Source organism: Mesocricetus auratus, unplaced genomic scaffold (assembly GCF_017639785.1).
Source record: "Mesocricetus auratus isolate SY011 unplaced genomic scaffold, BCM_Maur_2.0 Super-Scaffold_100007, whole genome shotgun sequence".
Classification (NCBI taxonomy): domain Eukaryota; kingdom Metazoa; phylum Chordata; class Mammalia; order Rodentia; family Cricetidae; genus Mesocricetus; species Mesocricetus auratus.
In genome coordinates this window covers 26,030,305-26,045,284 of record NW_024429191.1, presented here as the reverse complement: position 1 = coordinate 26,045,284, position 14,980 = coordinate 26,030,305, and the positions used below count along the sequence as shown (strand labels likewise).

Sequence of the window (14,980 nt, the reverse complement as noted above, 5' to 3'; positions counted from 1 at the left end):
AAGAACTCTGGAAGAGCCATTGTTTAGAGGACAAAGGGCAGGGAGAGGGCCAAGAGCCTTCCCAGGTGATAGGGAAGGCTAGGTGGTAGCAAGAAAGGACAGGTGTGAGCAGTCAGTTACTTGCTGGGGTCTCACTGGCAGCCAAGAGGGTGGCAAGGTGAGTATTTCAAAGCCAGTCTTTACCCCACAGTGGGTGACATAGCTTGCACAAGTCATACCCAGTGTATAATCCACCTGCGGGGCTGAGCTTTGTTCATAGACTCTTGACCCTAGCCAGAATCCACCCTGTACTCAGCATCCAGACAAGAACTGGGACTGCACTGGGGAGGTGTCTCAGCCTGGGTAAGGAATAATGCCAGGCCAGACCCTGGCTGTGCTGTTGTCTGACCGAGTGTGACTCATTTCACACACACACACACACACACACACACACACACACACACACACACACACACGCACAGGAAATTAAGCCTGCACACACACACAGATATACTCACACACACTCATACTCACACACAGACACACAAACTCATGCACATTCATACACAGATACACACAGACACATATACAAGCATTTGGGAATGAAGCCTACACACACACACACACACACACACACACACGCACGCACGCACGCACGCACGCACACACACGCAAGCATAGGACATGAAGCCTGCCTGTCAGGGTAGTGGAAAGGACAAACAAGATCCATCTGTAGGTGCCCAGCAGGGTCCTGTGTCAGCTTGCTGTGCTTCACAGCTGTGTCAGTATCCTAGGTGGCCTGACTTCCCCAGAGCCTAAAGTCTCTTTGGGAAGCAGGTCAAGAGAGGAGAGCCGTCAGAAACTGGGTGTGAAGTGCAGAGCTCCCCAACAAGGGGTGTGAATGGAAGGAAGGATCTGGAATGATTCACAGCTGCGTACCAAGCACTGGGCCCATAGACTGTGTGTATAGACAGTAGTAAGTTCAAAGGGACTCTCCTCAGCAACACAAGGCTCACTTCAAGCACCCTGTAGCTACTGGGGCCATCCATATTAGTTTCTCCTCTCACTTCTGGGGCCAGATGCCTAATAGACATTCCAGGGGTCTCGAGGAAGTCGGAGTCGCTTGGCTCACAGTTTAAAGGTACAGTTCATGGTGGCAGGAAAAGCATGGTGGCAGGAGCGTGCGGCACGGGCCAGGCTGTGGCTGGGGCGGGAAGGAAGGAGCGGTGAAAGCCGGTGCTCAGCTCACTTCGTCCTTTTCACTCAGTCTGGGTCCAAGTCCGTGGGGTCATGCCACACCACTTACACATTCAGGGTAAGTCTTCCTCGTTCAGTTAGACCTTTCTGGAAACACCCACATCCTTCATGGACACAGCCAGGGGTTCCATGGTGAGTCTAAATCCCACCAAGTTGAAAGTGAAGATAACCATCACGCCATTATGGTGAGCATTGCTGTGGTGAACAGTTTACCGTGGCAGGAAGCCTACCTGGACTTAGACTCTGGAGGTCTGGCCTGGTCTTTGAGGGAGGGGAACTGGCATGTGAGCCCTGTAGGCCCTGGAAGGGGAGCAGAGTTCACATCCGCACACACCCTCGTCTCCTCACACCCACCTTCCTGTGCTCTTCCTCCTCCTCCTTCTCGACTTCCTCCTCCTCTCTTCCTCCCCCTTCTTCCTCCTCCTCTCATGCTCACTGCCCCTCCATTACTATAGTATATTTATATTATATCTCATTTAATATCCACCCAAGTGGAGTGAACAGCCCAGCAAACTGTAGTGTCTTCACAGAGTTCATCATATAATCTGTTCTAAAGTATCTTTACCTCTTGAAGGAAATCTCTTGAGCCTTCACTCCCGGCTATCCCCAGCACCCTCTCTTTCAGCTCCAGGCAACTACTAAACCACTTCTTATCTCTGTGGATTTCCTGTTTAGACATTTTCCTGCAAATGAAGTTATACAGGACATGACTTTCCATGGCTGGCCTCTTGCCGCTGGTGGGGTGTTTTTGAGTGTCGTCTGTACTGTAGCAGACATCAGAATCTATTTTTTTTTATGATGGAATGCCATGTCACTGTACACGTGCACCGTATTTTATTCTTCTATCCACCAGGCAATAGATGAGGCTGTTTTTCCCCTTGGGATCTGTTAGGAATAAAAGCTGAACACGTGTGTAAGGGCTTGTGCGTTGTTAGAGACTCCCGTGTTTCCCTTGGCTTGTGTGCTAGTTAGTTTTTGTCAATTGGGCATGAGCTGGAGTCATATGGGAAGAAGGAACCTCCATTGTTGACTTTCCTCTATTGATTGACCCATAGGCAAGCCTGTGGGGCGTTTTCTTAATTATTGGTGTAGGAGCGCCCAGCTCACTGTGGGCTGCACCACTCCTGGCAGGTGTCCTAGGGTGTATAAGAAAGCAAACTGACCACACTCTGAACCCTCTGCAGTCTCTGCTTCGGTTCCTGCCTCTAAGTTCTTGCCTGCAGTTCCTGTCCTGACTTCCTTCAGGGTGGACTGTAGGCTGGGAATGAAACAGATCTTTTCTTCCCCACGTTGCTCTTGGTCAGGATATCACAACAGTAGACAGCTAACTAGGACAAACAGATTCCCGTAAGTGGAGGGCTGGGTCACTCAGTGACTCCACCTTAGCTGTGCAAGTTTCCCGACTGCCCTGCAGTCTGCCGTCCCCTCTGCAGCCAGCAAGCTGCCACGCTAGAGCCCCAGCCTCGCCCACCTCACTCTGTCACAGCACAAGTCCTCATAAGAGCCTCTGAGGGTGCAGGGCGCCTCCAGTGTTGGCTTCGCTCTTTCTCTGCACTCACTCCAGCTAGAGCTAAGCCCTGTCCTTCCTTCTGTCCTCCCAACATGTCTCCAGGCCTTTAGACTGGCAGCCCATGCTTCTGTTTTTCCTGTCTTCCTCCTTCTCTTGAAAATTGCTTCCCTGAAAGTCGCTTCTTAGAGATTTCTGTCTTTCTCCATAGAGGGACAGTTCTTTCAAGCCCGTGTCAACCTCTGTCCCTTCTTCATTTCCTTCCATATCAAGTACGGAATTCTGCTGCAAGTATTTTATTTTGTTTTCTGCATTTTGTTAATCGGCATGTAAGATCCTTTGAGCAGTTTTTGTTCTTGTTTTGATTTCTGCTTAACTTCAGTCCTTAGTTAGGACGGCTATATGGTATACAGTAGATGCTCAGTTATCAGTTGATTGTTGGATGAACCTCTGTCTCCCCTGCATGCCACACACTGGGGATACAATGCCTCTTAGCAAATGTGTTTTGGAATAATTCATCAGATAAACTCACTTCAAACAGGTCTCAGCACCCTGTCACAGTTGGCTTTGGAAACAGGGACGTCTCTGAAAAAGACTGCCTGGCATGGCAGATGTGTCCTTCTTTCTCCACCTTTGCTGTAGTGAGGGCCCTAGGAGAGCCTTGACCTGTTCCCACCCAAGAGTGCACTGAGGCTCCCCCGTCACCAGGCTGCCCCGTCCTCACCACTGCCCCTCTGTCTCCAGCGCAAGGCCATCGAGCGCTTCTGTAGCGAGGTGAAGCGGCTGTGCCACGCCGAGCGCAGGAAGGACTTTGTCTCGGAGGCGTACCTGTTGACCCTGGGCAAGTTCATCAACATGTTTGCCGTCTTGGATGAGCTGAAGAACATGAAGTGCAGCGTCAAGAACGATCACTCTGCCTATAAGAGGTCAGGAGCCCGCCCTGCTCCCCCAGCCCTTCTCACAGACCCATTCCCTGGTAAGAGTAGCTGTCCCCAAACCCAGATGCTGTGCCAGGGTGGTTTGAGGAAGGTAATTCTGAGCTGGGGCTTTGGAAGAGTAGATGTTGGCTGGGCTTGATGTCCCAAGATGGAATCTGGTCCTCACTTCCCCTTCTGGGGAACAGCATGCTTGCCTCATGGCAGAAAGATTATCATAGCAATCACATTGTCACTTTCTATGACAGACAGAAAGTCACCGCTTATGTCCCAGAACTGCAAAGCCCAGCCATACATTCCTCTACTTACCCCAGCAGCAGTGGCGTTTACCTGGGTCTCTTCACCACCTCTCCGCCTCTCTGTGGGCTTCTTTCTCAGGCAGAACCCTGAGATGACTTCCTGACAGCCTGTGGCATAACCCCAGCTTTTTGGGAAAGAACTCCTCACTTTCCACATGCATTTAAAAAATCCAAGCCAGGTAGCCATCAATCCAGCTTGCTAATCCTTCCCTCAGACGCTGAATAGGGTGGAGGTTATATGAGGGGGTGGCTGAGTTAGGGGTCTTTGTTGTTGTTGTTGAAAAAAGGACTGGGATTGAGCTGGGCTCATTCATCTCCAGAAGCCAGGCTATAGCCACCCAAAGACAGGGAGCCCTGCAAAGTGACAGATCAAATCAACAGACTCCCGGGAGCTGGTTGAGGCTCAGTTGAGTGCCATTGTCTGTCCATACCTTCTGGAAGGGTTGTCCATATCACTAGCAGAGAATGACCCTATCTCTGAGCCACACCTCCCCATGTTTCAAGGTAACAGGAAAAAGAATGTGACAGATTGGATTTCACAATTTTATTCTCCTTGGTCAGATGTGAAACCTGGATTGCCCAATAATTAGAACCCATCTCAAGGCCAAATCAGGATGTCACAGATGGCCACCAGTGCAACATCCTTCCCCATACACTTCCTGTGATGACCCACCAATTCCATCGTGACCACAGCCAACACCTGTGTCCTGAGCCAGGCAGGAGTGTTGTCCCATTCTCACAAGTTGCTGTGACGCGAGCTGTGCCTTGCTGGGTTAAGTTGGGACACACTGTTAAGATCAGCCTGTGTTCTCTGTGTTCTTCCTCCTTCCATCTGTCATCCAGTCAGGGTAGAGGCACTTGAGCCGCCATGCTGTGCTGTGCATGCGAGTGTTGCACTTAAACTGGATCCTTGATCCATACTACTTAGGCTAAGGCAGGAGAATCATCAGCTGGGCCTAGCGGCACAGGACTATAATCCTCGGTTAAGTTTCCGTCAGTTCAAGGTTTAGGCCGAAGAGTGATTTTGATACCAGCATGAAAAACTTAGGACACAGTCTCAAAACTGAAAGATACTAATGCACAAAATGGAGCCCATTTTATGTAGAAAGATACCTTACCCAGCCTAGACACAGAGGTGTTGGCGGGGGGGGTGCCTTGGTCCTGCATCAACCAGATGATGGGACAGACTTAGTGGACTTCCTAAGGGAGGACTTACCCTCTCCATGGGGCAGATGGGAGGAGGGGGGAAAGGGAGGGAGCAGGAGGAGAGAAGGGATTGGAATGTAAAAAATAATAAAAAAAGGAAAGAAAAACCTGAAAGATAGTAAAAATAGTAGGGGACATAGCTGAAAATTCAAGTGCTTGCCAGGCATGCACAGTGCCCTAAATCCTATCCCTGGTACTACAAACAAAGTCAAAAAATAGGATGCTGAGATTTTCTATAGGGAACAGAACCCATGAAAAAGAAAAAAGAAAAAAGAAGAAGAAGAAGCTTCCTGCCTATGATCATTCTACAGGACTCACTGTGCAGCTTCCCTGGAGGTCCTGGCCAGGCTCAAGGACACTGCCCCCTCCCTGTCTCATCATTCCTTCCTGGTTTCCATTAACTGTCCCAAGATTCCAGCCATGTTTTCATGCCTTTTAATTCCCAGCAGCTGTCACGGGGGCTTAACTAGAGAAAGGACTGCCAAACGCGTTTTCCTTTGACCTTGGAACCACCTGCGATGCTCAGAGCCTCATGACGACAGGGTGGCGTCTCTTTTAGGCTGAGTGGGAGCAAACTCCTATGCACCCTGTTGTCACCTCCTCCCCTGTGTTTCAGAGCGGCCCAGTTCCTAAGGAAGATGGCGGACCCCCAGTCCATTCAGGAGTCTCAGAACCTGTCTATGTTCCTGGCCAATCACAACAGGATCACCCAGGTGAGGACAGGTTCCTGGTTAGTCCTGCCTGGCATGTCAAGGAAGCAAGGAGAGGGCCTGAGGCTTAGAGGGCTCCAAGGGGACAGCACATAAGCTCAGTCCACACTGTCTCCCCTGCCCTTTGTGAAAGTAAAGTAAAGCTACAGCCAGTGACCTCTCTCTATTTGATTCTCTGGAAAGTTCCAAGACAGGGCTGTGGGCCCCATACCACATCAGCCTCTAGGTTGAGAACAAGCCTACCATGGGTCCATTATCACACCTCAGGCAAAGTCAGAGATTCAGTTTACTCATCTACAAAGTGGGTATATTATTTTGGAACTATTATGAGACTAGATCTCATAGGACTCGCTTAAAAAATGAAATGTGAACAAAAAGCCCTCAGAACATGACCAAGAGCCTGAAAAGGCACAATTATAGTCACCACCACCATTTGCCAATGTGTATCCATTGGACTTCTCTCCCATTGCGCCTGTCATAGCTGGACCTGTCTTCCTGTCGGTTCAGTACTAATAAGAGTATCCGCAGGACCCAAGCCAACACAGAGGGACCCCAGTGCCCCCAAGAGCTCTCAGACTCATATCCCTATCTCAAAGGCCTGGAGGTGGCTGAGACGTTTTTGGTCACTGCAGAAGGCTATGGAGTCTCAGCCCCTGCTGTCTGTAGAGAATTCCAGCAATGCTACCACTGAGTATCCCCTTGGGGCCCAGTTTGTGTGTGAGGGGGGAGAAAGGGCTATAGAGAAACCTTCCTTAACAGGAACTGTTTTGATGTTCCTGGGTCCTGCCAGCAAGGAGATACCTACCTACCTACTGCTACTCCTTCTGCTGGGTGGGTCTTCTTCCTGCCTTTGTCTGAAGTAGAGAAGTCCACACCCTCAGAACTAACCCGCAATTACTGCAGGCCCGATGGATCTCTGTAAAGCTGAGCTGCCCCGGAGTGCACTCTAGCCTCAGAAAGGCCAGGGTTAACATGGGAGACCCAAGGGGCTAGGTCCCCGCTGAGGGAGGTGAGCAGGAACTACCAACTATTGTCCTGCATCAAGGGGAGTCAGGTATCAGTACCTGCTGGCATGAAGGCTCCCTCCTTCTGGGACCTCAGGAGGGATCAAAGTGCTCATATATCCTGCCCAGCGCTGGGTTTTCTGGGTGGTGCGGGAGGAGGCTTGCTCGGCCTGACCAGCAGGTGGTGGTGTTGTTTAGTGTCTTCACCAGCAACTGGAAGTGATTCCAGGCTATGAAGAACTGCTGGCGGACATTGTCAACATCTGTGTGGATTACTACGAGAATAAGATGTACCTGACACCCAGTGAGAAACATATGCTCCTCAAGGTAACTCTTCCCCATCTCACACGGCTTCCTTCTGCGTGTGCACGTGTGTGTGTGTGTGTGTGTGTGTGTGTGTGTGTGTGTGTGTGTGTGTGTGTGTGTGTGTGTAGACCAAAGGTGTCATTCTTCAGGAGCCAGCCATCATCTGACCTAAAGGTTAATTTCTGTCCTTTTACATATGCATACGTGGGTATGTGCACATGACTGCAAGTGCATTGGAAGGCCAGGGGTGTCAGAAATCCTGGAACTGGAGTTACAGAGTATTGTGAGCCGTTCTGCAAGGGCAGTAACCGCTCTTAACCACTGAGCCACCGTTCCAGCCCGGTATTCTCTCACTGGGACCCAGGGCTCACCCATCAGCCCTAGACAGCTGGCCAGCAAGCCCAGGAACTGGCTTTACTCAGCCTCCCCATCACTGGGGTTTCCCGCGTGCACCATCATGCCAGTTTTCACATGGGTGCTAGAGACTGAATTCAGGTCTTATGCTTGTGCTCCAAGCACGTGACTGATGGGCCATCCCCTCAGCCCCCTCGTAAGAATATTTTAAAGTATCAGCCGATGACCACAGTCTGACTTGCGATCTTCTCTTTGCTTTGATGTGCCATACACACACCGAAAATGTCATGACAGGTGTTTCTCCAGTGCCATCTCTAGTTGACGCTAAGAAGCCGTTTTATGGGGATGTTGTTTTTTTCAACATTTCCTGTGGTTAAATCCTTGACTACACTGAAAACCCCGATGCTATAGCCTTTGAACACGACTTTTGTAGGGCTAAAGTTCCCGAAGGAGAAATTCCTAGTTTATAGGGAAGGAAGAGTCCATATTTTGTCAGAATGCTCAAAATTGTTCCAATGGTTTTCAGTTTTCATTCTGAAATTATGAAGCTGTTGTTATAATTATGGAGACTCTAAACTATGCAGGAAAACATAAAAATGGTTGGACTCTTAGAATCCTCTCTCCCAGAGATCAAAGATAATACTTTCATCACTTTGGTGTATGTCTTTTATTTATTTATTTATTTATTTATTTATTGCTTATATAGTTTCAAAATTAGGTAACACAGAATGTAGAATTTTTTTGTTTTGTTGTTTTCGTTGTGTTTTTGAGACAGGTTCTCAACTGAATTTAATCCTGACTCGCTTGGAGCTCAATATGTAGACCAGGCTGACCTTGAATTCACAGAGATCTACCTGCCTCTGCCTCCCAGGTGCTGGGATTAAAGCTTTGCGTGTAGAATTTATTTATGCATGTACTTCAACACCTGTGCACCACAGTGCTGGTGTGGAGGTCAAAGGACAGTTGTGTGGATCCCGGGGATTGAACTCGGACCGTCAGGCTTGGCAGCAAACCCCTTTCCCACAACACCATCTCACCTGCTGCATGTGGGCTTTCTATCCTGTGCAGTCACTTGTGTTTGGGATGTCGTGCCAGCATAAATGGCATCATCCGGAAGAACCTTTGTCGCCTCGCCTGTTGTTCTGCCCTTGGCTACTCTGGTCCTTTCTAACCTTTCTCCCACAGCTGACATGAACAGGCTTCTGGCATTGTTTTAGTGCTGTAGCTCAGCTCTCTGCAGCTTGTTAGTGAGCTCAGATGCCACCAGGGGGCGTAGGAAGCCCTTACTGGACAGTCTGGTGCTGATGCTGCTGGACAGAATGCGCCAAGCAGGAAGCAGCTGTCACAGACAGTTCTCTGCTCCTTCCCTTAGGGCCCGGGGTGATAAAGGCACGGAGGGGAGTGACTTCCCGTGTCTCCACAGCTGACCATGCCCACCAGCAGCTCACTTAACTAAAGGAACTAACAAGTCAGCCAAAATATTAAGAGTACCAGCATCTTCAGGCAGAGACTTGCTCTTAAAGCATCCCCCAAGACTCCTCAGGAGCCTTCTCATTGTTGTTTTCCTGGGGAATTTTATGGCCATTTACTATTATTCTAATGCCTGTGCCTTGACACCCCGGGAAACAAAAAAGTCCTTTCTATGTTAGCAGACCTTTAGGTGCACATTTGGATAGCAGATCCCTTTGCAGATAGTCTCTGCAGCTTATTCATGTGACTCAGCAAGATAGCTCACCTCTCTGTGTATCTGATTCCTTCTCTTTAGAATAGCATGATGCACCTAAGAGTTTTATGGGAATTGAGACCACATCTGCTAAACCTAACCATAGTCCCTGGCCCAGAGTGGCTCTATAATAATATACTACCTTTTTTATTGAAATTAGGCCTATGTTTCCTGTTTTAATTTGGAGATGTGAATGATTTTGAAATAGCATGTGTGTCTCTACAAGATGCCAGTGAATTTGTGCAACCCTGCACACATGTGATGCATGAATCATGGACCTCTATTTTTGTTAGCTGCTCTGGGGGTGTGATAGTTTTGCGCCGGGGCCTTTCTCATTCTAGGTGATGGGCTTTGGCCTCTACCTGATGGATGGAAATGTCAGTAACATTTATAAACTGGATGCCAAGAAGAGAATCAACCTTAGCAAAATCGACAAGTTCTTTAAGGTTAGTACTTGGAACTGGGGTTGGGCAGGGGGAGAGTTACTAACGTCTTGATCCCTGGGGGAAGGAAGGGAATTAGCCAGAGTGCTGTGGTCCAGAAGCATCTAAAGTTCCTCAAGGAAAAGAAAGATAAAAGCACAGGCTCCAGCTGCTCCCACCAAAGCAAGGTAGGCTGCCCACATGTGGATGATGCCCAGTCTCCAGACTCAGCTGGGGTTCCACCAGAGGCCTCATGCGCTCATTTTCTCTTTCCTAAAATCTTTTGTCTGAAGACAAAGTTGTATCTTAGAAGACTGTGCCTGTGTTAATTTTCATTATACCCCAGAGCTCATGGAAGGAGAGCTAAAGACAAAATTGTTTTTGTTAAAGATTTACTTATATATGTTTGGGTATTGTACCTTCATATGTCTGCACCATGTGTGTACAGGGCCTATGGAGGCCAGAAGGGGGCGTTGGATACCCTGGAACTGGAGTTACAGATAGTTGTGGGCTGTCATATGGATACCTGACAAGAAGCCCTGGTCCTCTTGAAGAGCAGCAATGCTCTTAACTCTTGAGCTATTTCTCCATCCTCTAAACACTAAATTCTAAGTGGATTCATGTTTGCCATTGTAGGCATCTGAGGCCCATGGCAGGCTACTTTCCCACACCATTTAGGCATAATAGCTCACCAGCATTCTCCTTAAGCACAATCCATTTGAGCGCCTTTGCGATCTGACCATACGGCCCCAAAGCTTTCTAGTAAAAACTTGCAGATAAATTTTAAACCTTTGGCGTTTCAGTAAGGAGATGTCACATCTGCAACTGAATTCTCATCCGGAATCTACTCTAATATGAGCCCTGCCCTGAGGGGGTGTTACTGTGAAAGACCCTCGGTGAGGCTAGCTACATTGAGATTCATGTGGAAACATGAGTCCTCAGAGGGGTCTTGTGGCTTGATTCCTTAGTTTTTCTCCAGAGCTGCTCCAGGTGAAAACAGGCCCCACGCTGGGAAACGGCAGTGTCTGCCTTCAACCTGCAGGAAGGGAGGTAGAACCAGGCCTACCCATGCCAGGGTTTAATCTGGCTGTTACCTTTTATCTGAGTAGCTTTGGAAAAGGCATAGACTAGGCCTCCTTGCGCCAAGGGTTCTGATCCCAGCTCTTGCTCCATCTGGCCTGGCTTCCTGAACAGACTAAGCTACTTCCTATGTGTCAATCCCACACTGGTACAATGTGATTGGGACAGTTCTGACCCCACTTGTTTGTGGGTAGATGGAGATAGTGGATGGTTGGTGGTTGGGTTTTGTAGCATTTAGTATTAAACCCAGGGCCTTGCCCATGTTAAATAAGTCTTCCATTGCTAGTTATATCCCAACCTTTGTTTTCCACTTTCTGTCTTAAGGTAGAGTCTCACCGCTTTGCCCAGGGGAGTCTGTGTACTTAGGACCCTCTTGCCTTTGGTGTCATGAATAGTGGAGACTATGGGCCTGTGCAGACGTGCTCGGCTGAGACAGTGTTTGTAAAGTGCCTGATCCCGTATGGGAAAGACAGATGTGGGTAGACAGCAGCCTCCCTTCTACATGTCCTGGGCTTTGGTCAGGAGATGTCTTCACTGTAACGTTAGGTCTCAGGTGAACAGTCACAGAAAGGCCACTCCCAGGCAGTAGCCCTCTGCCACCTTCTCCTAGTCCAGTGTGGAGCCATAGAAATCTTCTGAGCTGTAGAAAGGGCCCTGTACTGGGAGGAGGCCGGCCATCCGGTGTCTGCTTCATCTACTTTGTGTGACCTTGGACAAGCACTTTGCCTTTTTGGTGTCAATCACTTGAAGTATGCAGTTGGTAGGAGGCAAGGGAAAAGGGCCTGCATACTGGCTGGGGTTCCTCTAGATGCCGGGACCCCATGGTAACACCATTAGAAATAAACAAATACTGGCCCTAGGTAGTCACCGAAGCCTTCCACCCCGCTGGTACATGAGCCCCGCCCTGCCTGTGGCATCTCACATGCTCTGTTTGCTTCCTTTGCAGCAGCTGCAGGTGGTGCCCCTTTTCGGCGACATGCAGATAGAGCTGGCCAGATACATTAAGACCAGTGCTCACTATGAAGAGAACAAGTCCAAGTGAGTGCCTGCCGTAATGTCTCTCGGCTCCTGTGAGGACGCCCAGCCTGGGCCGAGAGCTGAGGGACCACTTCAGTCCCTCCTCCCTCCCCAGAGCCCTGGGCAGGTGGATTCCCGCAGAACAGCAATGCCAGGAGGGGAATAGCGAGGGTGCTCTGAGCCCTTTTGCTCCAGCCTTTTGCTGCCAGGCTCTCAAGGGCTTAGAGCATAGCCACGCCCCTTGTCCTGCTCTGCGGTAACCCCCTCCCCTCAGTGGGACAGCAGGAGTCTAGGAGTCTAAGGACAGGACAGTAGCAGTCATCACACTGGTTCAGGGCTCTGCTCACTTTTTGTGGCTATGCAGTAAGTATGTGGTTAACCGTGTGACTTGAATTGTTCTAGCTGTGACACGGGTTGGTAGCCTCCCCTTATGTCATCTAATAAATCATAGTTCTGGGAATCTATGTTAAGACCTGGGAGTGAGTCAGTAGTTCCTAGAGGGGATTTTTTGTGTGGGGGAGGGGTCCCTCTGATCTCAGAAGACATAGGGTGGTCTGTCTACATGCATATTACCTACAACTAAGAGAGTATGGTCTATCTGTGTGGCCTGGTGCTGGCCACCCTTCGGTCGGTGTCTTTCTTAGTTTGGCAGTGCTGGCAATGGGCCTGCCACATGCTGGGCAAGCACCCTACCACTCAGCTGTAGCCTCACTTTCTCTTTTTGCTTTTTATTTGGAGTTAGGATCTCATTAAGTTGAACTCAATCTGTAGCCCAAGGATACCTTGAATTTGTGATCCTTTTGTCTCAGCCACTCTTAGTAGCTGGGATTAAGGTGATACCAACAGAGCCTGGGAATGATGCAAGCACCTGTAATCCCAGCAGTTGGGAGGTAGAGGCAGGAGGATCAGGAGCTCGAGACCAGCCTCAAAACCTTGTCTCAAAAAAGCCTAGGATACCTGCAGAGGGGTCCTCGACCTACAACCTGTGTCTGCCTGGAGAGCCAGAGATGAGTCTTTGGGAGAAATTCAGACCATGTCTTGCAGTCTCAGAGGGAGGAGTTTGTTGGATCAGATATCAACTTGTAACCAGGCAGAAAGTCAGAAGTCTGAGTGACTGTGTCCCCATTGCAAGTAGCTCAAAATGGAAAAACTAGCAGTCTAAGCCAAAGGAGGGTCACCACTTATACATAATCCTTATGAGAGTCCCTTTTCCTCTTCTTTTGAATCGAAGATCTGTCCAAACCCTTCTCCTGCCTGCTGGCTTCCCAGTCTCTTGTTCTGTCTGCTGAGCCACTAGTTCTGAACAGAGGAAGAGGGGCCGAGAGTGAGGGCTTTTATTTCCTCTCTGATTCAGGAAGGTTTTCCTAATGACTTCTTTCAAAAGGATGGAAGAGAAAGGAGACAGGAGAGGAGGGAGGAGAATGGGAAGAGAGAAGGAAGAAGGAAGAGGTGGGGAGGAGGTGCCAACCATGCCTCTCAGAATGATAGGAAGTCTCCCACCGTGGGTACATCCATGGCACCAGGTCCTTTGGGGAAAGACAGGGAGGTTCCCCATCTCGGTTTTGCTCAGCTGCAATTCTAGCCTTTTGTGACCATAAAAAGGCTGTGATCTTGGTCCTCGCTCTTTCACTTAACTGGTAAGTATGGTGTGCTGGTGTCCAGAGATACCTGTGGTAGGATCCGGAGAAGGAAAGACCGGACTCTCCTTTCTAGTCATGGTGCCCACAGAGGAGGCTCTGGGGTTAGACAGCCACTTGAACTTTTGGTTCCACCCAGGGGACCAGCTATGTTGTCTGAGGACCAGGAACAGCTAGTGTGCAGAAGGAGCCTGTCCCACACAGGTGCCTGGAGCCGGGACCCACACAAACCCTGTGGTGTTTCTCCCCAGGTGGACGTGCACTCAGAGCAGCATCAGCCCCCAGTACAACATCTGCGAGCAGATGGTTCAGATCCGGGATGACCACATCCGCTTCATCTCTGAGCTGGCTCGCTATAGCAACAGCGAGGTGAGTTCTGTGGTCGGTCCAGGGCCAGCAAAGTACAAAGAGGCTGAAGAAGAGCAGGCAATGTAGGGTGGGGGGAAACACTGCCGGGGGCGGAGGGTGGGCTTGCTGCAAGTGGTTCAGAGTCAGACTTGGGCTCTGGGCCTCGACCCCTTCATCTGCAAAACGAATAGAATGCTGGGAATGCCCGAGGAGGATGGGAGAGGCAGGGAGTCAGTGATGGAAAGAGGATTGTTAGCAGGTACAGGGTACAGTCAGGTAAGAGAAATAGTTCCCTTTCTCTACTTTTACTAAATAGCAAACATTTAAGAAAAATAGAGGTTTAAAATAGCCAAGTAGGAGGAATCGCTTACAATGTTCTGTCACACAATAGAGTTCAACATCATGAAATGGCATCAGAGGTGATAGATACACCAGGTAACCCATCTGCTCTTCACGTATTGTATACAAGTGTTGAATCTCCATACTGTGTTCCATAGATATCTACAATTATGGTATCAATCAAAAATAATACAGACATCTTTTAAATCTAGGTAATGATAACATTTATCTTGAAAGGATCACTGAGAAAACTAATAGGGTGCCTAGCATGGGTGTTGTGCCTGGAAGGCCCAGTAACTGTTCATTCTAGCTGCATCGGATTCATCCCATCTCCACTATCAATGGCCAGAGACACAGTTCTGAACACTCCTGCTCCCAACCCCAATCTAAATATGCACAGCTATGTAATAATACATGATCACTGCAAAAATATCATAACTGGAATCAGAGAAGAAAAAAGCCATAAAGGGCTGGGGAGTTGGCTCCGTGGGTAAACACTTGCTGTGCAAGCATGAGGGACAGCTGAGTTCAGATTCCCAGAACTCACATAAATTCAGGAGTGGTAGCACAGCGTTTCTGCAATACTGGAGTTTCTACAGCCACGTAGGAAGCTTATGGACCAACTACCTGGTGAATGCAATGGCCCACAACAAAGAGAAAATAGAAAGTGAAAACTGGCACCCACAGTGGTCCACATGTGCGTGCACCACAAAGAGCTCTTGCAATCCCAATGATTGTGTTTTTGAATTTTTTAATATAAAAACATGACCATTTCACAGGCTTAAGAAAAAATTAGATATGCAAAAGGTGAGAAAACCAAGCCCATGGAATCCTACCATCTCAGAACTAACTTTTAT

At 49.0% G+C, this 14,980-nt stretch overlaps 1 protein-coding gene across 3 annotated transcripts in view; it reads left to right on the top strand.

The window, feature by feature from the left end:
- Positions 1-14,980, top strand: part of Cyfip2 (cytoplasmic FMR1 interacting protein 2) — a 119,004-nt gene that overhangs the window by 28,821 nt on the left and 75,203 nt on the right. For all 3 annotated transcript variants that reach the window (XM_005071897.4, XM_013114761.3, XM_040748491.1), the window contains exons 6-11: positions 3,488-3,669; positions 5,800-5,896; positions 7,096-7,224; positions 9,622-9,726; positions 11,729-11,820; positions 13,688-13,805. In XM_005071897.4, coding sequence (XP_005071954.1) covers positions 3,488-3,669; positions 5,800-5,896; positions 7,096-7,224; positions 9,622-9,726; positions 11,729-11,820; positions 13,688-13,805 — 723 coding nt within the window. The remainder of the gene's footprint in view (positions 1-3,487; positions 3,670-5,799; positions 5,897-7,095; positions 7,225-9,621; positions 9,727-11,728; positions 11,821-13,687; positions 13,806-14,980) is intronic.